This window comes from Acanthisitta chloris, unplaced genomic scaffold (genome assembly GCF_000695815.1).
Source record: "Acanthisitta chloris isolate BGI_N310 unplaced genomic scaffold, ASM69581v1 scaffold6107, whole genome shotgun sequence".
Lineage (NCBI taxonomy): Eukaryota > Metazoa > Chordata > Aves > Passeriformes > Acanthisittidae > Acanthisitta > Acanthisitta chloris.
The window spans coordinates 42,357-67,944 of record NW_008683101.1 but is presented as its reverse complement, the minus strand read 5'-3'; the positions used below and the strand labels follow the sequence as shown (position 1 = coordinate 67,944).

General features: G+C 39.3%; 1 protein-coding gene across 1 annotated transcript in view; it reads right to left on the bottom strand.

Moving 5' to 3' along the window:
- The window catches only part of OSBPL10 (oxysterol binding protein-like 10), a gene marked incomplete at its 5' end in the record, with an annotated part of 82,670 nt that overhangs the window by 22,945 nt on the left and 34,137 nt on the right, over positions 1 to 25,588 (bottom strand). The window contains one exon of the mRNA XM_009078780.1: positions 16,616 to 16,770. Coding sequence (XP_009077028.1) covers positions 16,616 to 16,770 — 155 coding nt within the window. The remainder of the gene's footprint in view (positions 1 to 16,615; positions 16,771 to 25,588) is intronic.

Genomic DNA, 25,588 nt, shown 5'->3' with positions numbered 1-25,588 from the left:
GGAGGTTTTTAAAAGGACAAAAAACACACTTTCTTCTTCCCACTCCCTCAGAAAATAAAAGGAAAGAACGATAAGCCCTTCTCTCCCAAAATGCACAGCATTATTATCCAACTGACGCCTTACTGACAAGTTCAATTAACATAAAACCTGACAACCTCACACAAAATTATCAGTCAGGGGAGGCATAAAGCACCGAAGCCTGGCTCAGTTGTACAGGCTACAATTCATTTGGAGGGAGCGTGGAAAAAGCAGTATCAGAACTTACAGGAGATGCTTCCACAGGAGGTTTCCCTTTGATCCAGCTTGACCTCATTGAGAGCACTGAGCTACCGAGTTAAGCTCTGCTGCTTCTGTTCGCAGGAAGGATTAATTCCAGGCCTTTCCAGGTGTCCTGGTGTGTTTGTGCAGGGAATGTCGCTAGGTGGAGCTGTTTGTTTGCGAAGGAAGCGTCGGTTGTTCCCTCCCAACTCCATTTTTTCCTCCCTCTATTTCTTTTTTTCTTTTTTTTTTTTTTTTTTGCTATCCTACGGGTTGGAGAGTGTGCACCGGATGGCAATCTGCTCCTTGCATTTCCAAGTCACATGGCATTGAGATCAGTGAGCTTAAATGCACACAGCTCCAAGAGGGAAATGATGCTGCTGCTCCCAGGGGATATCCCGATGGGCTGTGCACCAGGAGGGAGGGGAAGGGGCACGAGTGTGCACAAGTGTGAGAGAGAGCGAGAACATGCTAGCAAGTAACATGCATTTAAGGGAACACAGAACAGCTGCATAATCTTTAGTTGTTAATAGCATCAGAAACCAAACTAATTACCCATTGACAACTTTGCAGACTAAATCATATAGTAAGAATTTTCTTTTTCTCCTGAAGATTGCACATTCACCCAGGCACAGAAAACCCTTCTTTCTTTCCTGCTAAAATAGGTACTAGGATTTCTCTGCCTTTTTAGCTGTGACTAACAAAATATCAACTGCCTCTTATTGCTACCCTGCAAAATCTCCAGGGTCAGGGTGAGCAGCCCTGGAACAGGTTAGGCACTCAAGGAAAGTTGTGAATCAAAGACTTTCTGCTCCTCATGGAGGATAAGTACAATGCAACATTAGGAAGAATCATGTTTAATATCATATTGTAAGGACTGAATTTTAATTACCTTAATTATCCCCTATTTAAAAGACATGTGCAAGGGCACCAAAAAACCCTCAACTCTACTATTACAGTTACCAAAACACTGGTGACCTTCAGTGAATGACCGAAGTTGCCTGCATCTTTTCTCACTTTCCAAGAGAAAGAATTTAAAGTAGCAGTTTACAGTTTATGCCACAGGAACTGAAGAGCAGTCATCTTCAGCAAGCAGCAACCTTTCTCTCCTCATTAGTTGTTCTAGGTAACTACTGAATTGCTTTTTAGGAGGACATAAAACAGACATTTCTTTAACTAACACATTTTCTTTGAAACAAACCAAACCCCACACATAGGCACAACACAGGGTGAGCAGACATACAGTCACAAAATCCAAAGCTAGTTCATCTTTAAAGTGCCACGAAAGTCCAATCATGTTTTTAATTCTTTTTATTTCACAAAAATAGCATGCAGTTTACTAGTATCCTACGTGTAAGCATTCAGCAGAATGAAAAAGATTATGTGGAGTGATTATCCTTTAATGGCAGCTTTTCTGAATTACCAGAAGCAGACAATCTCCCCCCTCCTCCTGTAAAACGTAACTGCAAAACTGACCTAGGAACGCAGCAATCTGCTCTGCTCCTGTGTGATCAGAGCATAATGTAAAAGCTATTGAGCTGAGCAGTGTCCTTCCTGGGAATGAAGAGCACGGCCTGGCTTGGGTGTTGACCCTGGGAATCAAATACTGAGCCACTTACAAACAAGCATCAAAAGGGGTTTATATTTAAAATCATTTTAATCAAGATCAGTCCCCAATACTGGCCTGAAGCACCAGGATTTTTCAGAACAATCTGAATAGAAAACAAAAGATCATTTCTAGAAATCTCATGAAGGGATGCACTTCAAAGTTCAAAGACATAAAAACACACACTGGCAGAGAGCTATTTTAAACAGGTCACCTCATTAGAACTGGGATCGATTAATTTAGAGAGGTCATCTGCTGGGATACAAAACGGATGTTCTAGTCAGCAGTCTCCACCAGGAAACATGCTGATTCTTTTTTAACAGATGAAACCTGCAAGGGAAAGAAATTGTTTCTGAAGAAAATGTCCTGCATTGTAAAAAAAAACAAAAACCAAAAGTCTTCAGGAAAAAGATGCTTTGACAAGCCTGGGATAGAATTACAGAGTTAAAAACTACACTTCTGTGAACAGGCAAACCTGCCTGAGCTCTTCCAAAGCCACTTCCTCAAGCTAATCTTTCCAATTAACTGCTGTGCTGGAAATTAATTTTTAGGTAATTAGTTCAGATGCAAGGCTCAGAGTTTGGTTTTCCAACATACTTCACTAACTATACCATGAAACAGTACTGTCCAGCATGACTCTCTCCACAGCAAAAGTGTATTTCCCAATGTTCAAACTGACTTTCTTGTGCCCACTGTCTCTTGCCCTGTCCCTGGGGACTACTGAGTAAAATCTGTCTCCTTGTTCTTTGCTCCCATGAGGTATTTATACACTTGATAAGATCCCACCAAGCCTTCTCTTCTCCAGGCTGAACAGCCCCAGCTTTCTCAGACTCTCCTCATGTGAAGGATGCTCCAGAACCTTCATGACCTTTGTGGATTGTGCTGGACTCACTCCAGTAAGTCCACACCTCTCTTGCACTGGGGAGCCCAGAAGTGCACATAACACTGCAGATGTGTCCTCACCTCTGCCAAGCAGAGGGGAAGGATCTCGACTCACTGGCAATGCTCTTCCTGAAGCAGCCCAAGATGCTGTTGGCCACCTTCACCACAAGAGCACATTGCTGCCTCATGGTCAGCTTATTGTCCACCAAGATCCCAAGGTCTTCTCTGCAGAAATGCTTTCCAGCTCAGGTAGCCCCCAGCCTGTACTGGTGCAGGGATTTACCCTCAGATATCCCCGGATACAAGACTTAGATCTCCCTGTGTTTATCATGATGAGATTCCTCACTGTCCAGCCTGTCAAGGTCCCTCCTCCATGGCAGCACAACACTGGCTCATCAGCCACTCCTCACAGGTTTTTTTTAATCACCTACAAACTTTCTGAGGATGTACTCTGCATCATCATCCAGGTCACCGATGAAAATGTGGAACCGTACCAGCCCCAGTATTGACCCCTGGGGTATGTCATTAGTGACTGGCCTCCAACAGGATTCATACCACTGATCACAACCCTCTGGGCCTGGTCGTTCAAACAGTTTTTAATCCATCTCACTGCCCACTTATCTAATCCATACCCTGTCAGCTTGTCTATAAGGATGTTAGGGAAGACATGCTCAAAAGCCTTACCAAGGTCAAAGCAAACAACATCCACTGCTCTCCCCAGAGGCACCAAGTGAGTCACTTTGTTGTAGAAGGCTATCATGTTGGTTAAGCATGATTTCTCCTTTGTAAATCCATTACTATTACTCCTGATCACCACCATGTCCTTTATGTGTTTGGTTGTCCAGGGCTGGTTACTCCACCACCTTCCCAGGGATCGAGGAGAGGCTGAACCAGCCTGCAGCTCCCCAGATGTTACCAGATCATTCACTGATGTTCCTTCTTGCCTTTCTTAAAGATAGGAGTGACATTCGTTTTCCTCTAAATCTTCATGAACCTCTCCCAGACTCCATTACCCTTTACAAACAACAGATGGTGGGGTGGCAGTGACACTGGCCAAATCCCTCCATGCTCAAAGGTGGGCCATCAGGCCCCCCAGAGTTATGTATGTGCATCTTAGGTGCTGCCTAACCTGTTCCTCCTCCACCAGTGGTCAAGTCTTCCTACAGACTTTCCCTCTGATTTCAAAGGTCTGGGACTCCTGAAGGTTGCTGTTACCAGTAAAGACTGAGGTAACAGAGGCAATGCATAAACTCAGCCTTTTCTCCATCATAGTAGTAAGCAGAGACCATCAATATCCTGACAGGGACACACTGAGGACTTGTATAAGGCTCATAAGGCAATTCTTCACAAAAAAAATACTCTAAGAATCTTCATTTAGGCATGAAAAAGTTTTTATGTATTATAAAAGGACTGTAGTCATGAGCAAGAGGATGAATCTTAGGAACTTAAAATATCCAGATAAAAATACATCATTTTATAATATTCCAAGGGAATTATTCTTTAAGCCCTTCCGAATTCAAAAAATTGCAAAAGATTCTGAAAAAAATTACACTGTGTGAAACATGGCTGCATTGAAAGATGGAATAAGTCAGAAGCAATATTAAACAGAATTAGCATTTTCAGACTAGGCAAGGATTGTCTCATTTTCTGTAGAGTCCTCTAATTACAAATGGTTCTACTAGTGCACATGAAAGTCAAAGGCCTCATTTTGATTTTCAGACTCCCTTCAATAATGATACAGGTTTGCAAGCATCATTTACACTTGCATTTGTGTAACTTGAGAGCCTGCAAACAGGTTTTCCGTGGGTGTTAAGATTAAATATAACTCTGTAAGGTCAGGGAGCCTTAGCACATTTACACTAATGTGAGAAGTTGGCCCCATAAGATTTTCACCAGTTTTAATACCAAAGTTAGAATTCTTTTTGTAAAGCAGATACGGTAAGAATACCCAAAAGTAGTAACATATAACAAGCTGTTAGCTGCTTGCAGGGCTTGTCACTGTATCAAAACTGACAAAACTGCACTAACTTGCATGCATCACTTGTCTTCTTTTCTGCCATCAGGCACACACACACATTAAATTCCAATTACTACCAGCACCACCATGCACCTGACAGAAAAGCATATGAACTTACTGCACCTATCCCTCATTATCAGTAATCTGAATCTCAAATGTAGCTTGTCCAGTAAGTTGTACTTAATTAAAGTATTTTATATACAGACTAGCATATTACCATACTCATGTGGTGGGCTGACCTTGGCTGGGTGCCAGGTGCCCTCCAAAGCTGCTCTATCACTCTCCTCCTCAGCTGGACAGGGGAGAGAAAATATAAAAAAAGGCTCATGGGTCAAATTAAAGACAGGGAGAGATCACTCACCCATTACCTCACAGCCAACACAGAGCCTACTTGGGGAAAACAGTTGAATTTTTACTAATCAAATCAGAGTAGGGTAATGAGAAAATAAAAACCAGATCTTAAAAACACCATAGCCTCAGCCCACCCCTTCTTCTCAGGCTTAACTTTACTACCTCCTACTACCACCTCCTCCAGAGTGGTGCATGGAAAGAGGGAATGGGGGTTGCAGTAAGTACTTCACACCTTGCCAATGTCACTCCTTCCTCCTCATGGGAACAACAACTCAGACTTTTTCCCTGCTCCAGTGTGGGTTCTCTCCCATGTGAGACAGCTATCCACCAACTTCTCCAACCTGAGTCCTTCCCATGGGCTGCAGCTCTTCACAAACCTTTCCTCTGTGGATCCCTTCCACAGGGTTCAGTCCTTCAGAAGCAGACTGCTCTAGCGTGGGTCCCACGTGAGGTCACAAGTCCTGCCAGCAAACCTGCTCCAGCATGGGCTACTCTCTGCACATGTCCATAGGTCCTACCAGGAGCCTGCTCCAGTGTGGGCTTCCACAGGGTCACAGCCTTCTGCTCCAGCATGGGGTCCCCCACAGGCTGCAGGTGGATATGTGCTTCACTGTGGACCTCCAGGATGCAGGGGGACAAACTGCCTCACCACAGTCTTCACCACGGGCTGCAGGAGAATCTCTGCTCCAGAGCATGAAGCATCTCCTCCCCCTCCTTCACTGACCTTGGTGTCTGCAGTTGCTTCTCTCACATATTCTCTGCTGCTGTTTTGCAGCATTGGCTTTTTTTCCCTCTTCTTAAATCTGTTATCCCAGAGGTGCTACCACCATCACTGACAGGCTTGGCCTTGGCCAGCAGTGAGTCCATCTCAGAGCCAGCTGGCATTGGCTCTGTCGGACACAGAAGAAGCTTCCAGCAGCTTCTCACAGAAACCACCCCTGTAGCCTCCCCACTACCAAAACCTTGCCATGCAAATCCACTCTAGCTTTGAATGGATGAATGATTCCCATATAGAAAACAGAAATTAATGCAACAGAAGTTAAATAGAAACTTAGTTTGTTTCAAGCTAAGTCTTGAAACAAAACAAAAACTGAAACACATTTGCTTCAAACCTATCCATTGTAAATACTGATATCTGAAATCATCATCATCCATGCACTTCTCTAAATTCCAAATGCATTGTCATTTATGGATTACCAACTTTAAGCTTAACTGTAAGATAGGGACATTTATTTTATATCCAATAAACTCCTATATCTCTTGAAATAAGCTTTTCTACTCTGCAAGGAGAGTTCAAATAAAACAAAATAGAAAATACTTTTCTCAGCATTTACCACCACACAATATAAGCAGGAGAAGGTCAAAAATTGGGTTGGAAAAGGGGTGGTGGAGTGAACTCAGGTCATTGCTTGAGCTGTGGCCTCCATCTTACTGTAGTCTTATTTATGCTTTGCTCCTGGTGGCCTTGTGACTGACTCATCATTGCAAAGAATGAGTACATCAAAGATAAAACCTCAAACACACCGACATCCCATATGCCCATTGTTATGTCAGCACCTGGATACCAAAGCTCCAGTGACCTTCAGAAAGAATCAAGGCTGCCCAGTTCTCATGGTTTGATTTTTTTAAAAGCCACCTAAGAAGCTCAGAACCAATGCAGAGCTTAAATTAAGAATTTAGAGAGCAAAACATATTAGCCCTGTACACCTCCATCTCATCCTGTAAAAGGTTTCTTAAAGGTAGCAAAATAGGCAGGCTCAGCTGCATTTTTTTCATTGACTCTGAATATTTCATACAAGCTGTTTCCTTTACTGCCTTTGTCAGTACTTCTTGCTTTAACTGCTGGAAAAAATTTTGCCATAATATTAATAAGCAAAAACTCTACCACCCCAAGGGGAAACCCATCCCCCTCAAACTCACACACACACCCACACCCAATATAGCTTAGATATAACAACGATGAACCAAAATTAAAGTTAACTTTTACAATATCAAAGCAAATAACAGAGGATGGCAATCAAATGAGAAAGATTTTACAATTAAAAGGAGAACACACTACAACTTACATGCAACAAAGCCATGGCAAGCAAAAACATCACTTCCCTTTTATCATTTACATACAGAACCAATTGGCAAGAGTTACTTTCTCCTTCATACAACTGAATGAGGGAAAAATGACATAATAGGCAGATCTAGTTACCTTAAACTATGTATACCAAGAAAAATAAACCAGGCATATCTATCTGGATAGGCAAGTAACTGCTGCATCTGGGTTTAAGTTGTGACCAGGGGGGTCTATCAAAGTTTTTATGTAATCATCATCATTCAGCACTGACAGGTCAAACCACATATTATTTGGTAGAAAAAGTTTACATCAGGAAAGGAACTCTACAAAGTGCCCAGAAATTAATTTCTTATCAAATTCTTTGTTTGTGTTTGGTAATTCAGGCCTCCAGAGAAAATTAAATTCTTCAAACTAGGACTATCAGCGATTAAAACATCGCTCTTATTTTTGTGTATGGATAATTTGTATATATTTTGTGGTTTGTTGCTTTTTTTTCCATTACATATGCTAAACATACTGGATGTTCAGAAAATCTCTCCAGCTAGAGACAAGTGCAAGGATCAAAGTGTGGCTATGTGAGCAATCTGTCTATCACACAAGACTAATTGGATACAACATGTAATAGCAGAGACAACTACTGCACCAAGAAATACCTCTCTCTCTTCAGTGCTTCACTGCAAAGCAAGAAAGCAAAGTAGAAATGCATCTTGATACTAATACATCGTAAATATAGACAGGCTGACAAACAGATCATGCAAGCAAAGAAAATGATCACAAAACCTGTTCCTTAGGTGACAAATAGGCCTGCAGTCTTTTTCCTTCTCAACAAAAAACAACCTGCCAAGCATCTGAAGGCAAGCACATTATCCAGGTACTCACCATTTTGAGAACTTTACCTTTTGAGAGCTAACCTTTTGTTAATGTTTTGCAGTAGTATCTCTGGGAACAGAAGTCTTTTCATCCTTAAAGAACAAGCTCAGAAGACTTCCTTTTCCTACAACTGAGATGTATTTTACTCTGCCCTGTGACCATACTTAAGGTCAGATTATATTAAACAATATAGCAGTGATGAGGACCAGATAAGAGATTTCAGAAGAAAATGGGCTGGTTTCTTGCTTAGAGAACAGGAACAAATGGATGCAACACAAAACAAAGAGCATCTCTGTTTACACAGCAGTATAGCCTGTGTAAACAGATTCAGAAAACAATATTCAAAACTAACCATGAAAGTGATTATGCTTAAAACTAAAGAATCAATCAGTGACTAAACATCCTGTTAAACAGAGATCCTCATTTGGGTTACCTACAGCATTGCAATCCTGTTATGCACCAAATAATGTTTGTTGGATGACTTTTTGCCTACATGTTCATCTCTTCTACATAAAAGAATTCCTCTTGCAAAAATCGATTTCCATAAACCCAAGGTAGTCAGTTCTGAAAATAGGCTGAAAAGCAGCTAATTCCCAAGCACAGTCTCCACAGGAAAAGATTAAGTACCAGTGCCAGTCCATGCATTGTGTCGGCACCTTTCATGAAATGAGGGCTAGTGAAGTACAGCACTATTTAATCTGAATCCTAAAACACAAGAGGACTTTGCAGCATTGCATAAATTCAGTGAGGACTGGGAATAAATATTTTGCATCACTGGTACCATCAGAAAGGAACAGTAACATGAGACTGTAAAAAAAAAAATAAATGTGCAAACAGAAAAGCCCCATGGACTTGTCCTAAATTGAAGCAAAAAAAACCATAAAACCACGTTGAAGGCTGGCAAAAATCACAACCATAAGATATACAGTATCATGTCATAAACCATTTTAACAAAACCTATTCCTAGTGCTATCCAGATACTAGTGAAGAACAATTTCCTGAAAGATATTCTGTTTTATTTTGAGAACAAATTTTTTAGAAGCAAGATGGCTATAAATACAGCATCTGACACTACCCAAAATAAGTTTTTCTCAGAATGCACAAGCTTACAAACCACACAGTGCAGCAGAACAGAATCCAGTCACTGGCCAGGCAGGACCTCACAGACTGAGAGGGTTCTGAAAGACACATGCTTATAACTTTTGGGGAGCTAGTGAGAAAAGACTGCACTGAACTGCAGGTTGATGAGGGAGACTAACATGGGGGAAAGTATGGCAGAAGGCTACACTTCTTAGACATCCCCCTGTATTAAAAGATATCCTCCCTAGAATGAGATCCTTGAGGAGAAACCTGAAGAACTAGGAACAAGTTACCTCATATTCCCACAAAGAAGGGAAAGACAAACACTTTCTGATATGGGACCCAGCAGGTGAGTCCTTTCGAGATGTCAACCAGACAGTACAGCACACTGATACGGAAAGGCATCAGACAAACAGACCTTTGCTCCTGCTGACAAAATCCCTAGAGAAAGCGCAATAGTTTGTGCAGAGAGGTTGTGGGACCTCCACTGTTGGTGGTATTAAAAAGACTGGACTGGGCATGACCCTGAACAAGTTGACCTGATTAGCTGTTTCAGGCACAGTGTCAAGCTGCAGGACCCCTGGAGATCCCTTCCAAACCAGAGCACTCTGTGATTCCATTATGATTCTGCTTGCAAAGCCCAGGAACTGAAAAGTTAGGAAGTCACAGAGCTGAAGTCATTCAGACAGATTTAATTCTCTTTTATGCCCCTTTGTATGCTAGCTAAGCAAATTTATGGCAGAAAAATACTGCCACATTAGTCAGTAATATACCATTCACGTTTGGAAAGAGGGCACAGAAAGATGGACAACTACAAATTTAACCTTTACAATAATCTGGTCTTGCAATACTAATCTATATGTAAATCCAGTTCTTGCAGTGCTATTTCTTGTATGCAATATCACATGTCAGCATATTTATAAGGGGACAGAAATGGTAAAGACATGTTAATACAAGCAGTATTAACAATCTTTCCTCAAGACAACACATTTATTAAATCACTCTGACTCTTCCTGCAATTTCTCATCTCACCCACTATACACATTTGTAATGCTGCCACACACAAAATAAAAAGAGGCAGGCTGAAGTCTTTCAAAAGAAAACCAGATCATTATAAATCACACCAGGAAAACATTCGATGCATCTGTGAAACAAATTGAGCTTAGAAGATTGTCATCTTTTATATGGCTAACATCTTGAGGCCAGCAGAACACTCTGCTTGGAAAGCTCTTAAGAATTGTTCTTAGCCTGATGAACCTCTTGGTCCATCTCTGACTGTGAAGACTCTACACTAAAAAGTTGAAGAATCCTGCCTCTTCTATCTTCTCCTTCCAACTCTTCCTCTGAGACAAAGTTTTATAATCAAATACTTTTATCCCAACTATTTCCACATTCTGGGCTTTTCAGATAAATAATCCCTAGAATTCATCACCATAAGCTGAAAACCCTTTTTGTAGCAAGACCAGATGAACAGCTGAAGACAGTTTGGATGATGCTTCACTAAGCAAGATAAAGCAATGCCAACTTGACACAAATACTCACTGTAGAAGAGTTCAGACCTGCTTACTAAAGTCTAGTCAAGTAATTGACAGTCTTAATGAGATGGGTAAGCTTACTAATGGGCAGCATTGCCAAACCTATATATATAAACACAGTAAGAAATAAAACTGACAGCACAAAGCGAATCAATTGGCACATAACAAATCAGCTCACAATCCTGAAATAAAATTAACGTTGGCTTCAGAGTTACTTTTGCAGAGGGCATAGGTTTTATAATGAACAGAGGAAGCAATTGATCCATTTAAACTCAATTTTTAAGCCTTACTGCAAGGGAACCCAAGTTATTTACGTTCCAATGATTAGTTTTCACTGACTTTCACTAGTAATTATGGAATGCCACATGAATGAGAGCCTCATGTTTATTCAAATTAGATGCAGATTTTGTATTAAAGCTTCGTATTTTTATTTTACATGGAATATTACTCGCAATTATATAGACAGCAGCTGGAAAATATGCATTTTGGAGGTGGGAATGACTCAACAATATGCAATGGCTTGGCTGGAGGTACATTTTTATTATTTGCATAAACAGTTTTGCTAGGGGATTATTTGCTGACAACAGTAGCTATGCCAGAAAGCTAGCAAAAAAATAAAATCAAAATTAGCTAGATTATCTTAGTCATTGTCAGTGCTGCTGTAGCAGGCTTAGGGTCATTTAATTCTACTTTTAGTTTAATTGTAGGTTTAATTCTTAAATATACATTCCCTTGATTATCCTTAAATATACCTTCAATTGATTATCTCAGATTCCATTTTTTAGATGGTCTGCGCAGTGAATGGATTAACTGGTACCATCTTTGCCTAGAGATTAATTTAGCTGTCTAAGTCATTACAGGCCATTCACTGTGCTCTTCGGCCCAGAAAGTACTTAATCATGCAGAGGACAAAAAGCAGAGCACATTCAGAAACCCTGTAATGTCTGTACTGAACAGTGAAAAGGGACTCTGTAATACTGCAAATGTTACATTCCCACCCTGATCTGTTCTCCTTCCATTACTGCACTTGTGGCAAGCACTGTATGTTCATGGCTAAACTCATCTCCCAACGTCAATTACACAGATTTATGTCAAGTACAAAAAGCAACTAGGAAACATTAGGAACAAATTGCACTAGGAAAAATCCACAGACCTGGCTAAGTCTGCTGAGACAGATAAATACAGAAGAGACAATATTGAATTAGAAATAATTTCTTGTATCTAGCTTAGTTTCTGAAACGGCATTAGCATTTTAAAAATTAGTTCTTAGCCTCTCTAACACATTCTGTAATAGCTCTAAAGTCTGAAGTCATATTAGGATATATACTGACCTGCAGATAAAAAAGCAAACACAGATTGAAAGAAACTATCATCTGAGGAAATTGGACAAAAACACACAGATTTTTAAAATTAGAAACTAAACAAATTCAGTACCTCTAAACAGCACAGCTCCCTCTTAGAGTTGAAAACATCAAGGTTTAGATCATCTAGAGGACCAAAATATCTTTAATAACCTGGAGTTGACTGCCCTTGCAATCACTATCACAATTAAAACCTGGTTTAGGAGTTAGATAATCAGAGCTAAAGGCTCAATCCTACAGAGCTAAAACTTCAATCCTATTAAAAAGACACTTCCATACGGAGCACGCGTACAGCTGCTCATGCACACAAGCAAGGGAAAGTTAGGGACAGGAAAGCAGAGACTGCACACGTACCCAATCCACAGGATGGAAAGAATCAGCTGACATGGCATTTTAAGGCATAAAAATCACATGAAGAGAGCTAAATCACAGATGTAGCTACAGCACAATTTTTAAAATAATTCTTAACTAAACTGCTAGATCAAAAGAAAATTATTCCTTCCCTCTCAGATCCCACGTAAGAACAGCCTGTTACCCATTTCTGTTTGGCTGTCAGGGGAAGCATTTGGCCTGCAGTTACATTTTGTCAGCTCAGAAGGGGAATTCTGACACCCAAAAGGACAATTAGTTGAACTGCAACAGTAGCTCACATATGGGAGTGATTCACACCTTTATTCTACTTTGGCACCAAGTTTATTACAACTGAATTTACTATGACAATCAATGTTTTAAAACTAATCCATTTCAGCATTTCTTGAAAGGATTTTCAAAATTATTAACCCTGACATGAAGGAAGCAGACTGGACACAAACCAAGTTCATGTCACAGCTCTGAAGAGTGTACTCTGACATATTCCACACTAGGTTTGTGCTGTAAAGAAGAAGTACCTTAAAAATATAAAACAGCTTATGCCAAAAAGTCCACATTGGCTCACTAGGGGATGCTCAGAAGTATTTTACATCAACTCACATCAAAAGGAGAATAGGTCTGTTCAGGTCAGCCCTCACCCTGCTTCCTTCCACCTGATGTTTCAGGTGGACAGACCAAAAAGAAAAAACATAACCAAAAGAAAGAAACTGACTAAAACTCATAGACTTATAAAAATTTTCTTACAATTATGGAAAATAAAAGACAAAAGTGCTTGACCCAGAAATTCACTGTCAGGGGTTATTTCTTTCAGTGAAGATAACAGGCTTTAACTTCATACTGTCCTAATCACAACCCTGAAAATAACCTGATCTGGGAAGGTGAAGCAGCAACATCCAAAAAGGATATGGCAAAATAGGCAAGGAACACACAAGAAAGTAATCTCTGGCACAAATTCTTTTATTTTCTGGAATAGTTGAAGCAGTATCTCAAATGATATCCCAGCATTTGGAAGCAAAACACATCCTAAATAACCAAAGCAAGTAAACACCTACATATTATCTAAAGAGAATAATCTCTAGCTGCTACATTATTTTCCCAGGGGAGAAACTCTTCATTCCTGACAGCCTGACAGACCAAAAAGAAAGGTTCTACTTTAGTTACCTACAGCATCAAAACTCAGCTCCAGAACTTACTACATCCCTCGAGAATGTTTAAGTATTCAAAGAAAATTGCATTAGATGAACCTGGTTATTCCAGAGGAGGATTATAAAGATCCACACTTCTCCATAAACATATATAAAACATGGCAGAAAACAAGTCATTGGTTTGTTCATGATGCCACTTAATGCACAGCTGCAAAGAGTCTACATTGAGCTGAGAATTAGCACAGTTATCACTAAACACACTCAGCCACTTGGTCATGTTGCCAGGAAACTGCTGCCACTGGCAGACAGCTACATGGGAAAGATTCCTCAGCAGTCAGCCCCCCTTGCCCCAGTGTAACATCTCTGTTTCTGTTTCAAAACACTGCTGATCCACATACCTCAAATTATCTTTTCCTTATAAATAACATTCTGCAATATAAACAGCTGTGTCTGTTGCCCCTCAAGGGTAGCCACTTAATGGCTTTTTCTATTTCAGACCACAGGTCAATTCACAATTTGTTTGGTTGGTACATCTACTATATTACACTGAGAGTTAGCCAAAAAGCTCTCTCCTATTCCTTTGGGGTATAGCTTCTAACTAAGAGGTAGAGGTTATAGCATAAAAAGCACAGATTATTTTAAATAAAAATCTAGGCCCAGTCAAAGAAGAGACTGGAATTAATTTTGATAGCACCAATACAGGAACTAGCATTCTCTTCTCATAACTTCTGCAAAAGCAAGGCTTATTTTTTTGACACTTACAGATTTCTCTTCTACATCTAAAAAAAGCTGTCAGATAAAAAAAAAGAAAAAAAAGAAAAACAAAAAAAAAGAAAAAAAAAAGAAAATTTGGGCCTTCAATGTCAAAAGAGTCAATCAATGACATCTAGAAGCATTTTCTCATTCTCTGCTGATGTCACCACTGTTACTGATAACAAAGTATCTGGGCTACAAAACAAGTGTGATGATGTGCATTTGCTTTTATGTATTATTGCACATATTAAGTAATCAGCACAGACAGTGCTTTTATACCTTTATACCTGGCTAGTGTTTGGCAAAGCTAAGCTCCTGCCTTGGACACAAAACAGGCCACAATATATTTTAATATATGATCAAATTTTGCACACAGAATTGTTAAAGTATGTTAAGTCAAACATCTTTGATAACTTTGGTGGTACCAGACATTATATCCTGGCTTACTACCTGGCTCTGAGAGCATCCTCGGTGTAAGGAAAGATGCAGGTTTGGAAAGAGCTTCCAAGAATTAATCCTGGTTCAGGCCACTTTGTCAGGGCAATCCCAAATTTCTGCTTAATAAGCTGTACTACAGCAGAACAAAAACTACATGCCTGAGTCCAGATAATTGTTGTTGCTCCACCAATCTACAAACTTCCACTTACTGCTTCTGCCAGAAACACCATCGTGAGTTGAGCTTTTTGCAGCTTAAAAATCTTATTTTCTCTCCTCCACTGCTTTTTTCTTCTTTTTTAATGGCTAGTGTCCCAGAGCCCCCACATGCAGGCTGCTGATTTCAGCAAGACTGCCCACAAAGCACTGAGGATTCTGTACTATAAATAGTGCTACACTTCCTTGCTTATACTCCCTTATCCATGAATCATGACTTCCACAAGCAAAGCAGTACCTCAAGCCACACACACAACTCAGTGTCTCTCATCAGCAAGTGAAGGGGAGGATATTGGACTTAAAAAAAAAAATATGGTCATTTGAAACAAGTCATAAATGGCTCAACTCAACTGCAAAATGATACCTTGACATGAATTAAATCAGCTGCCGCTCTTTACGTTCTTGCTGCAAAGCCCATGCTTTCACAACCCATTTGGCTTCAGCAGGTGATCAAAAATTGGAAAAAAAAAAATTCCTAATGACACAATTTAAAGTGTATCAGTAAGTGGGAACCCTCAGAACAATAATCTTAAATAGCCTCTTTTCTTAAAAAACACTAAGAACTACAGTTGGCTTATCTGAAAAAGAAATTACACAACTTCCTAATAAAAGCAGTTATAGGTAATTTAAACATTTTGCTAATGGACACTAGGAGTAACAGAATTTGAAATTACTTTCTAAGGACAGAAGACCAAAGTAACACTCAACATAAAAAAACCCCGAATTTAGTTTATCCTTGATTTTTTTTTAACTATATTCAATTCAAGATACTACAAAAGAACTGGAAAACAGCTTTATTGATGTCCCCAGCTATTACACATTTTATTCAAAGTGATATAATTAATTCAAGCTATTCCAACTGCGAAGAGCATTCACCAGTAGAAACTGGTTTCTTCAGCTCTTTCAAAAACTTCTTCTCAGTTCTCCGGGTCTCATGTGCTCCAGGTGCCCTATAATAGGGGTCTCAGAGTGAAGTGTTTTCCTGGTGGGCAGCACTGGTAACCAAAGCTGGAGGAATTTGCCATGGTGAGAGATTTTCAGTGCATGAGATGTCCTACACGCAGCTGTGAGTCTCCTCATAGAGCCGACGCTTCAGAACTGCCCTTTACCAAGTAAATGCCACAGAAGTGCAAAATCAACTGGCTGGTGCAGGATGAGGTGGACAAATTCTGCCCACAATCACTTAAGAGGAAAAGGGATCAGGAAATAATATAGCTGTGCAACTCAAAAAATAGTCAGCTAATCTCAAGAGACATCCCAAGAACAAACAGAAACATGGAAGAACAAGCAGCAAGCAAATATCATGGTCATAGTGTCTCCTGTCTATCTCAAACCAGAATAAAAAAACAAACAGCCTTTTTCATCCAAAACAGTCACCAGGAGACAGAAATGTGTACTGACAGTCTGTTGATTGCTTTTACTACTAGAAAAAAGACTGTACATTTGCCCGAGTTCACTGACCTAAGTACCTCAGAGAAGTAAAAGTACAGAGCAACATCAACATATTTTTCAAGTTTTTAGAGTGCACTTTTGCATGAAACTCAGCATTTTAATAACTAATTTCAAACAAAGAGGATACTATAAACACAAAAGTACAATAATTAATAAAAGCATCCACCATCACACATGGTTTGCATCTAACCAATGACCTCCAGAGACCAAGCATGCTTACCTCTGTATTTGGTGGTAGTGCCTGTCCATCCTGGGCTGCAGATGGTACTATTGCCCATGTAATGTTGGCACTAGCAGAAGATAAGGAGCTGAGGGCACCATTTTTCAGCTGTTCTGTGGAGTGTGACTTGGGGCCAGGCCATCCCAGGATACCCTCTGAAGCAGGAAATAGGCATCAGCTTACAAAAGACAGATTACAGATTTCTTCCATTTGCCCCATCGTTCTACTAATCTAAACAAATTGTCCTCTCTTTTCTGCTTCTATGCAGTTTTACTTTAGTAACAAAAAAAAAAATCTTGTACTTTCTCAACTAGCTTAAGCAGTATCTCAAATTATATCCCTGCATTTGAAAGCAAGAAACACCCTAAATAACCGAAGTAAGCATCTCATAGGCAAACTTATCTGTGATTTTTTTTTCAGTCAACGAATGTTACACCTACCACCAGATTGTATAATCCTTATGTATAATTCCATCTGGCACATCCTGGTAATTAAGTATTCTCTACCCAGTATTTTCATAGTTATGAAGTTATCCAAGTAAACCCTCCGTTTCTTCTGCCTGAAATTAGAGTTTAAAGCCTAGCAGCTGTATTTTATTTCTGTCTGTACTATTAAAAGCTTTTTCTAGATTAAGTGATAAAATGCTTTATTGGTCCCAAGGCCACAGTTTAGAAGAGGTCTCATTAGAAAGGTACACATTAAATATGAATTAAACAGAACTTGACATCAGAACAACCCTTATTTCTGGGGGCACTTGGTTTCCTGGATGGGTCAGTATTAAAAATGCCATGACAGAAAAAAAAATATCAGCTAAGGGAACTGCACAGCTTGTTCTCCCTGCTCTAAAACATACTATCAACAACCAAACCAGTAGCCCTCAGCATAGGGCTCAAACTTCAGCTATTAATTACATGCTGCTATAAAATGCAGAGATATGGATAAGAAAATCACAGTTCTTCAGTCATTACCATAATTTGTATGTGAATATACAATTAGTGCCACAGGCAGGATCTTCTCTCATCGCTGACGAGTTTCTAAGATGACGCAAAGCAACACAAAGTTACATTAAAGAACGTGCAATTTCTCCTCTCTGTATCACCAGGGTTATACCCAGAGATTGCCTCCCAATTAAAGTAAATGGTTTGATCTGGTGAGGCAACACTGTGTAGTATTACATTAAGACTTTCATTATTAAAAAATAGGCCACAAATTCTATAGCTGAACTCTTACTGAAGATAAAGTAGGAACAGAACATTCCTCTTATCCGAAACGGCACTAATTTACGGTGACACAACAAAACTGCAGATCTACTTGCTTAGCGTTTGTGGTGCCATCTTTTGCTGAAGGAAGCACGAAGAAAGCAAAAGCCATCAGTTAAGTATAAAATCACTTTCAAAGATCTGAGGAGCCAACAGGGAAAAAATCCAGCTTTTTCTTTTGGAAAATGTGTACTTCTCACAACTACTGAAATTTCCCCTTGCCAAAGGAAGAACATCTCTGTGGTTCTGCTGTGGGGACACACACTGCAAAGGTTTTTGGGTTTCAGTGACTCTAGGGACTATGACTGTTCTAAGTCCCAGTCAAGTGATGTGAATCATGTCAGAGAAAATGACAATATCTAACAAAAGGTCATTTTATTGTATTGGCTCTACATATTGGTGCTACAAATCAGGAAGCTAACGCCTGTCCCCATTCCAAAGACGGGAGTTAAATCAACACACAGTGTTGGTACACACAGCAAGGAATGAAGAGCACAGCAGTCACAGTATCTCTTTCCTTGCTTCTCAGGTCTTGAGCAGCTTGCTGCTAGGAACAAAGGACACCCCCAGATTCCTCAAAACAAGCTCTGATTCAGAGGATAATCTGAAGGTTCTTTCGGCAGACCCCAAATGGGCTCTCACTGCATGGCAGGAAGGACATACCATCAGCATTAACAATAACAGTTATTAACAATAAAAGAATGATGGAAGAACTTCACATATTTGAAAACCATGAATTTTTTTGTTACTCTTTTTGATATTAATTAGTACCGATTTCAAAGAAAAAAGGCAAGAAGTTAAAATAATTTTGTTTCATTTTTGAACAGCCACAGTTTTATGCAGCATGCATGTGCTTCTCACTCTTCATTACTTAGCAGTAACAGATCTCAATTTATTTTTCTGTTTCGCCCTGCCAAGAAGCTGAATATTGGATTACTGCTGCTACTTTCCTATTACAGACACAGTAAAAAAAAAAAAAATTGAACTGACTTCTCTTTATGCCAATCTTTGAAAACATATCATCCGATCATTTCCTTGGGCTATCCATTTTCTCTCTGCACACACAGTCTCTTCAGCCTTCACTGTAAACAGTTATTATTTGTAAAAATTTAAAATCTAATTTCTGTAAATAAGCACAATAAAAAGCTCCCACTTGAATAAATACCACACTTCAGGGGAAATTTTTAAGGGTGAACATTTACTTTACCATCACGTACATATTTTTAAAGACACTATACTAGTGTTCCTCTTCAGTACAAACACACTGTAAAAAAGACTATTTCCTTCATCTTTCTCTGCACATTTTTGAGTCTCTTAGAGAAATAGAAAGTGTTAGAACTAGGACAGCAGTTTTCCTCCTGTCCCAAGGGCAATGCTCCCTCACAAAATGACATCTTGTCAGCATAATCAATTTTTAAACAGATCTTAGGACCTAGGCAACACCAACAGGAGGCCACAAGTTAAGGTCCAAAGGACAGTAATGCACATTTCCTCAACACCTCCACATATGAGAAGAATTGTTTTGTTAATTGTCTGCCTAGAACTTGACTACTTTGCAGGAGAGAAATACACAGTAAAAGATATCAGTCAGAGACCACAGAAACCTAAGTAAATCAGGAACCATCTCTCTGAACCAGCTGAAAAAAATTCCTGGCTAGTTTCAAAGTGCCATCGGGAAATCTGTGATGATCTTTAATTTACACATCTTAGTCTGAGACGTCAGCAATCTTGTATCATCCCAAGAGAGTTGCCATATACCTAATACAGCAGCCTGCTTTTCAGGCAAAAGCAATGTACGATAAGAGAACTCATCAGAAATAATCTTTAAAAAATGAACCAAGACCAGAATACAATCTCTAAGTAGAAAGTGAAAGGACACAACAACACAGCTCCTACTTCACTCACATTATCAGTTCTCCAAAACTTTTCAGTACAGATTCCGTACATCCAAAACCTCACCTGCACTAGTAGAAATTACTCTTACCACAAGACAGTACAGGTAGTTATTACCTGTGCCAAATCAAATCAAATCCTTTTATTGGAATTTACCCTCTGCAGACTAAGCTGCTGTCTGTAAATAACCTGATCCACTCTAATGGAGTTGCCATCTTTGCCACTTTATGGGACTCAAAAATTTCTACCAGTAGTTCAACCCCTGTTCTTATAAAGACTTCAGGAAAAAAAATAAATAAACATACCATGAGAAAGTTTATCTTCAGAGTTGAATAAGAATAGGAAGAAACAGCTGTCACTGCCTTTTTTTTAAAGCCAGATTTCTTTCTCTGTTCTGTGTCATAGTCAAAAAACAGCTGACAGAAAAGTAAATTCAAATCTATTTTGATTTATTTTAGTTATAAAGGAATTCTCCTGAAAGGCAACCACAAATGATATAAAAGCATACACAGCTACAGAGGCACTTTACTATTTGCTTTAAGACTATGCAAAGCACTATACTAAAACAAAGCATGTTTCTGCAGTAAACTATGTAAAAATTAGAAAGGACGTACCAAATACTCAACTAGCAAAATCAGCCAGATCTCTTCTACCTGCACGGTGTTGGTTCTGCAGTTCCAGGTGTGAAAAGCCAAGTCTGATTCCTCTGAAAGTTTAGTGCATATGTACACACAAAACAAGAGTTCTTACAGAAAATACCCCAGAATTAGCTTCTTTCCCTCTTCCCCTCAACACCGATTTATTTCCACTCTGATGAACATACAGCAGACAAACACACCAAAACATATGAGAATGCTTCTACACAAGCAAGTACAGCATCCAGACACAACCTACTATCCTTTCCCTGTAGCAATGCTATAGTTCACAAACCCCACCTATTTCAGAGGGCACAACAGGTTGTATCCCACACAAGTGCCCTTGGGAGAAATGTGTGTCCCTTCCACAGGTGCACACAGCAGGAGGGAGGGAAATTATCTCCAAAGAGAAAGCTTACCAACACTTTTTCATTTAATCAGTGTTGATCATTTTCTTTTGTTGGTTCTGATTTTCTGGGTACCTGATGTACCTTCGAACTTGCATTTGCACAGTAACTGATACACAAAAGAAGTTTTACATCTACCTCAATTCTATAACAAAGACCTTTCTAGTTTTAAGTCCTCTGGTCTTGGTTTATAGACACACACAAAAACCCAAAGCAACAAAACCCACCTTTTTTTATGGCACAATTGTAAGCTAACATCTATTAATAATACCCTTACAATATATTGTAACTATACTCTGACAAATAACCCCTTAACAATGCAGTGGTAGACCCTGAAGAGAGACCAATACTAGATCTGGATTCCTTCCCCTGCCATAGAAGGATGCAACATTCTGTCTCTCTGCTGAATCCCTATGGCACACCAAACCACCAAGTGGCAACTGCATATCAGCTTTTCAGATTATAAAGACAACATTGAATTTGCTAATGCTGTGTGGGGACTAGAAAATGTTACCTTCCAATGAAAGGAGACCATGTAAGGAATAATGTATCAGCCTTTAAATAAAACAGAACATTGTTCTGGTTGTTCTTGACAGGAGCAAGTCTGGTGATGATGGAATTAAGGGAGAACTGACTGACCGTGCCAACTTCAGCAAAGTACATCAGTAACAAAGAGTATATTCTCCACTGACTTCCTTCCTCACTCTTCCCTGCCCACATGCATTTGGAGGATGGGGGAGAGTTAAGGATGAACAGGGACATACCTGCTCATTTTTTTCTCTTGTCATCTCAGCTGCAAGAGAATTCTCAGTTGTCACTTGTCACCAAATTGAAAGCATCTACATTTTGTCTTTCCTGTCCATTGATTTTCTCCAAAAATGAGGCAATAGAGAATAAAAAAATCTAGGTATATTCCCCCATCAACTCCAGATTCAGCTTCAATCCATTTGCTGCCATGTGAGGCAAACCAAGTAGCATTTGCACATTCAAATGAAAATTCAGAAAATCCATAGTAAGGATCACTTTGGCTTTTGTCTTGAAGAATCTTCAGAAAAATGAAACATACTGTTTTACAGTTTGGACGAGTGAGAAAGGGCAAAACAGAAAAATACAGGGGGGAATTCCTATGAGGGAGATGTGTTATTCAGTAACTGAATGGCTAATGTGAAATGCAGACTAAAAGAACGGATTGATCTGTGCAGGCTGCTACTACAAGAGAGGATTCTGCCTGCCAAAACACTAAAATAAAAAAAAAACAGACTTAAAATGCAGCATAAGCTGGTAAAGCTACTTTAAAACAAACATTCAAGTTTGCTCTGTTCACAGTCTGGGAGGGAAGAATGTTAACCATAGCAGTCAACAGGTTCTAGAGATACTCTCCTGCCAAAGAATAAAACAGGTGGGAAAAAAATAACACTAGACCTTTTAAAGTTTGAAGACAATAGTTTCTTCTCCATATTTTTATTTCAAAAGGCATCTGTTCCCCATCTGCATGCCAAATGAATTCAAGCTTGTCACAAGGCACTTAATACTGACCAGCAAATACTTTACATGTACCTCAGTGGTGACATTATTGGCCAAAAACAAAATCCTTGACATTTTTTGTCCCTCCTACAAAAAGAGAAAAATTCTCAAACCCAATGAAGCTTGTATAGATGCAATCCCTCATCCTCAACTCACACTATGTGTAACCACCTTTCAGCTAACAATACCCTTCTCCAGAGTATTTTTCAATGAAAGAAAAAAACCTGCAAAGAATATAGCCAGTGATCAGTGTGCATACCTTTAACAACGACAGTTAGAAATTAATTTGACGTTATTTTGACTCAACAGTAGAAATAGACAGGATTTTGCTTCACTGACTGTTCTTGTTGACGCACTTCAAAAAATCAAGTGTTAAAAAAAGACAATCACAAAAACTCTTCCATGAAGCTTCAGAGTGGAAATAAAACATGTATTGACTAGCCTTCAAGACAAGATTGAAGACTTCACTTTAATCTTCGTGTCTGCTTGTAGGCTTGAGGTCTAAGACTGACAACTCATGAGAAACGTAAAGGGGAAAAATCATGTCATCCTTAAACTATTCCGTGAAAAAGGATGCCATAAAAATATTTACACAATTGTAGATTCTGGACAAGATTCCACTAAAGTGAAAGTGAAGCTGGTTTCTTTCTACTCAACTACTGGAAAACAAAGTAATAAAAATATTTCCATCAAAACAAAGGAGATATTTTTTCCCAGGTTAAAACTGGTCTGTAAATCTGTTTAAAATAGCTACCATCTAATTATCAGCTTCATGGGTGCATTCCATAAGCATCAGGTCAGAAACTCTCAGCTACCTTATGCCCTTGCTTTAGAACCAGTAAGACTGCAAGGCCTCCAGTGCACAGGGAAGTCAGCAAAACTTGCATAAGCAGTCATTAACAACCTCAAGGACACAAGTAGAGCAAAGGTGCAGAGAAAGCAGATTAATGTCTATGTTAAAGGCAGTTCTCTGTCTTTATGGCATAATAGTGAGAGCTTTTGATGCTGAAGTAAAGTAAACTCAAGGATAAGTTCAAATCACCCAAGCTAAGCGATCGATTATTTCTCACACTCTGCATGAACAGCACTGTGCTGCCTGGCTGGACTGAAATGCTTTTATGAACTGTACACTAGAAGCAAGAAAATTAGTTATTAAATTCCTATCTTGTCTCTCTCTAAAATATTCTGTAGATCTTGCCCCACAACGCCCACTAGCATCTTTACACTATGCAGCAGGTAATGAGAAAGCACTAGGATGGCAACATTTAGCAATAAATTGCACAGGGCCATGACATCTCATGGGAAAGGTGTTTGAGACTTCCTATCAGAGGATCATATGGCTTTTAAACTAACAAGAGTCATTTTCACTGACAGTGACAGTAAAGGTCATCTTTTGGTTGCACCTTCTGGGTATAAAATTAAAAAAAAACACCTGGAGGACACAATAAAAATGAAATATATCATCTCTCAGAATTAGAGCTTGCTAGAGGATTACTTAAAGGCATTAGTCTGAATAGGTATGAGTTTATGCAGCTTTGATGACTCTGAAACTTTACCAACTCAGCAGAAACATTAAGTCTATCAAAGCACGCCTGGAAAAGATTAAGCGTGTAGGAAAATCAGTAATCAAGACTTGTAGGCCAGGTTCTTTCAGGCAACTGTGTTGCATAACAAGGCCTAGGGAAAAAAAAATCGTTTCACAGACTTGCAGTCAGGGCAAAGAAACTAAATATTTCAGCAGCTTTTAGTTCCCTACTTATTTCTTTTTTTTTACTTCCACACTAAGAATAAGCCCACGTACACTCTGAAGAATTAACTGCTTGCATTCGGGTTCTCAGAGTTACACCAAAGATGCTGATGTGAACCAGTGCTGCAGAATTCCTGAAAGGATTCTTGTACAAGTTTACGGCCTTAGAAAGAACAAGCAAAAAAACTTATTAAATGTTATTAAGTATTTCATAGTCTTGACTTTCCCTGGTTTTTTCCCTCCAAAATAGGGGATTCCCTTTCAGCAATTACTAATGTTAGACTTGCCTTTCTCTGTTCTTGTGCACAGGTCCTCAAAAATCATTATCAAGTCAAAATAGAGACACTGATTTAAGAGAAGATTACTTGGACACAGATTCAAGGACATGTACAACTCAAGTCATCTATCTCTTGACAGTTCACTTATATCATATGGACATGAAAAACAACCTTCAGGGACTTAGAAACTAGAAAGTACCTTTTCTTTGAAGGATGCTTTTCACCTTTGTTCCACATTATTCTCTTCTGAAATGAAGTTATATCAAAGAACTTAATTAAATGCACTTTACCATTACTATTTAGATAAATGCAAGGGTTCTTCGCATTTTCTACATGAAAACGAGAACACAGGAAGTAAGAAAATTATTTAAATTACGTTCCTTTATAGAACATCAGAATCTGGATGTGGGAAAGTCACCATGTCCCATAGCACAGGTGTCAAAAGGTTTAACATTGGTTTTTCAAAGAACCATTTTTACATCATTTCCTTACTTCTCAACTAGCCCTCTCACATTTCTCTTCTCACAAGGGGAATGTTTCAGAGGGTGTCCTCCCTAGCCCTCTCGGCAGCCCTGAGGGCATATCCTGCCCTGTAGTAATCCTACTGCAAGCTTGGACAGGTTGGGGGTGGTGGTTGGTTGTGGAAGTACCTGAAAAAACAAACCAAAAAGCCACTCCATATCCAGAGCTCTGCTGCTGCTTCTCTTACATTAAGTCCTGCTCCTGTTCTTAAGACTCAGCAGTGCAGTTTATGCATGGGAAAACACTGACCACCCTTTCAGAAAGTTGAAGGACTGACTTCCAATAGTATGTACAGAGATGTAGAACTGGGTGAACCAAAAACACTGAGCTACGTGGGGACTGAGAGGTTCATGCCTGCAGAATCACACTGACATTTTAGGCTCGTTAAAATTTGCTACAGCCTTTTTTATTTTTAAATAGCAGCATGGAGAACTCTTTCCAGAAATAAATCCTCCTCAGTAGCATCCTTCTATGTAGAAAACTAGGAAAATTATTTTCAATGCAGCACTGTGTAATATTATATATATTTTTAGCAAGCAAATCTGTATTGAGATTTCAATCAAAACAAAAAACAAAAAACCAAAAAACAAAGGAGGAAGGAGCAACACAAAACAATCAAGCCAGTTCCACAATGCCATTAAGAATAAAGGTTTATCTACCTCTTCTCCATGCCCCCCATTTTTAGTGTTGTTGACTTCAGGACCTGAT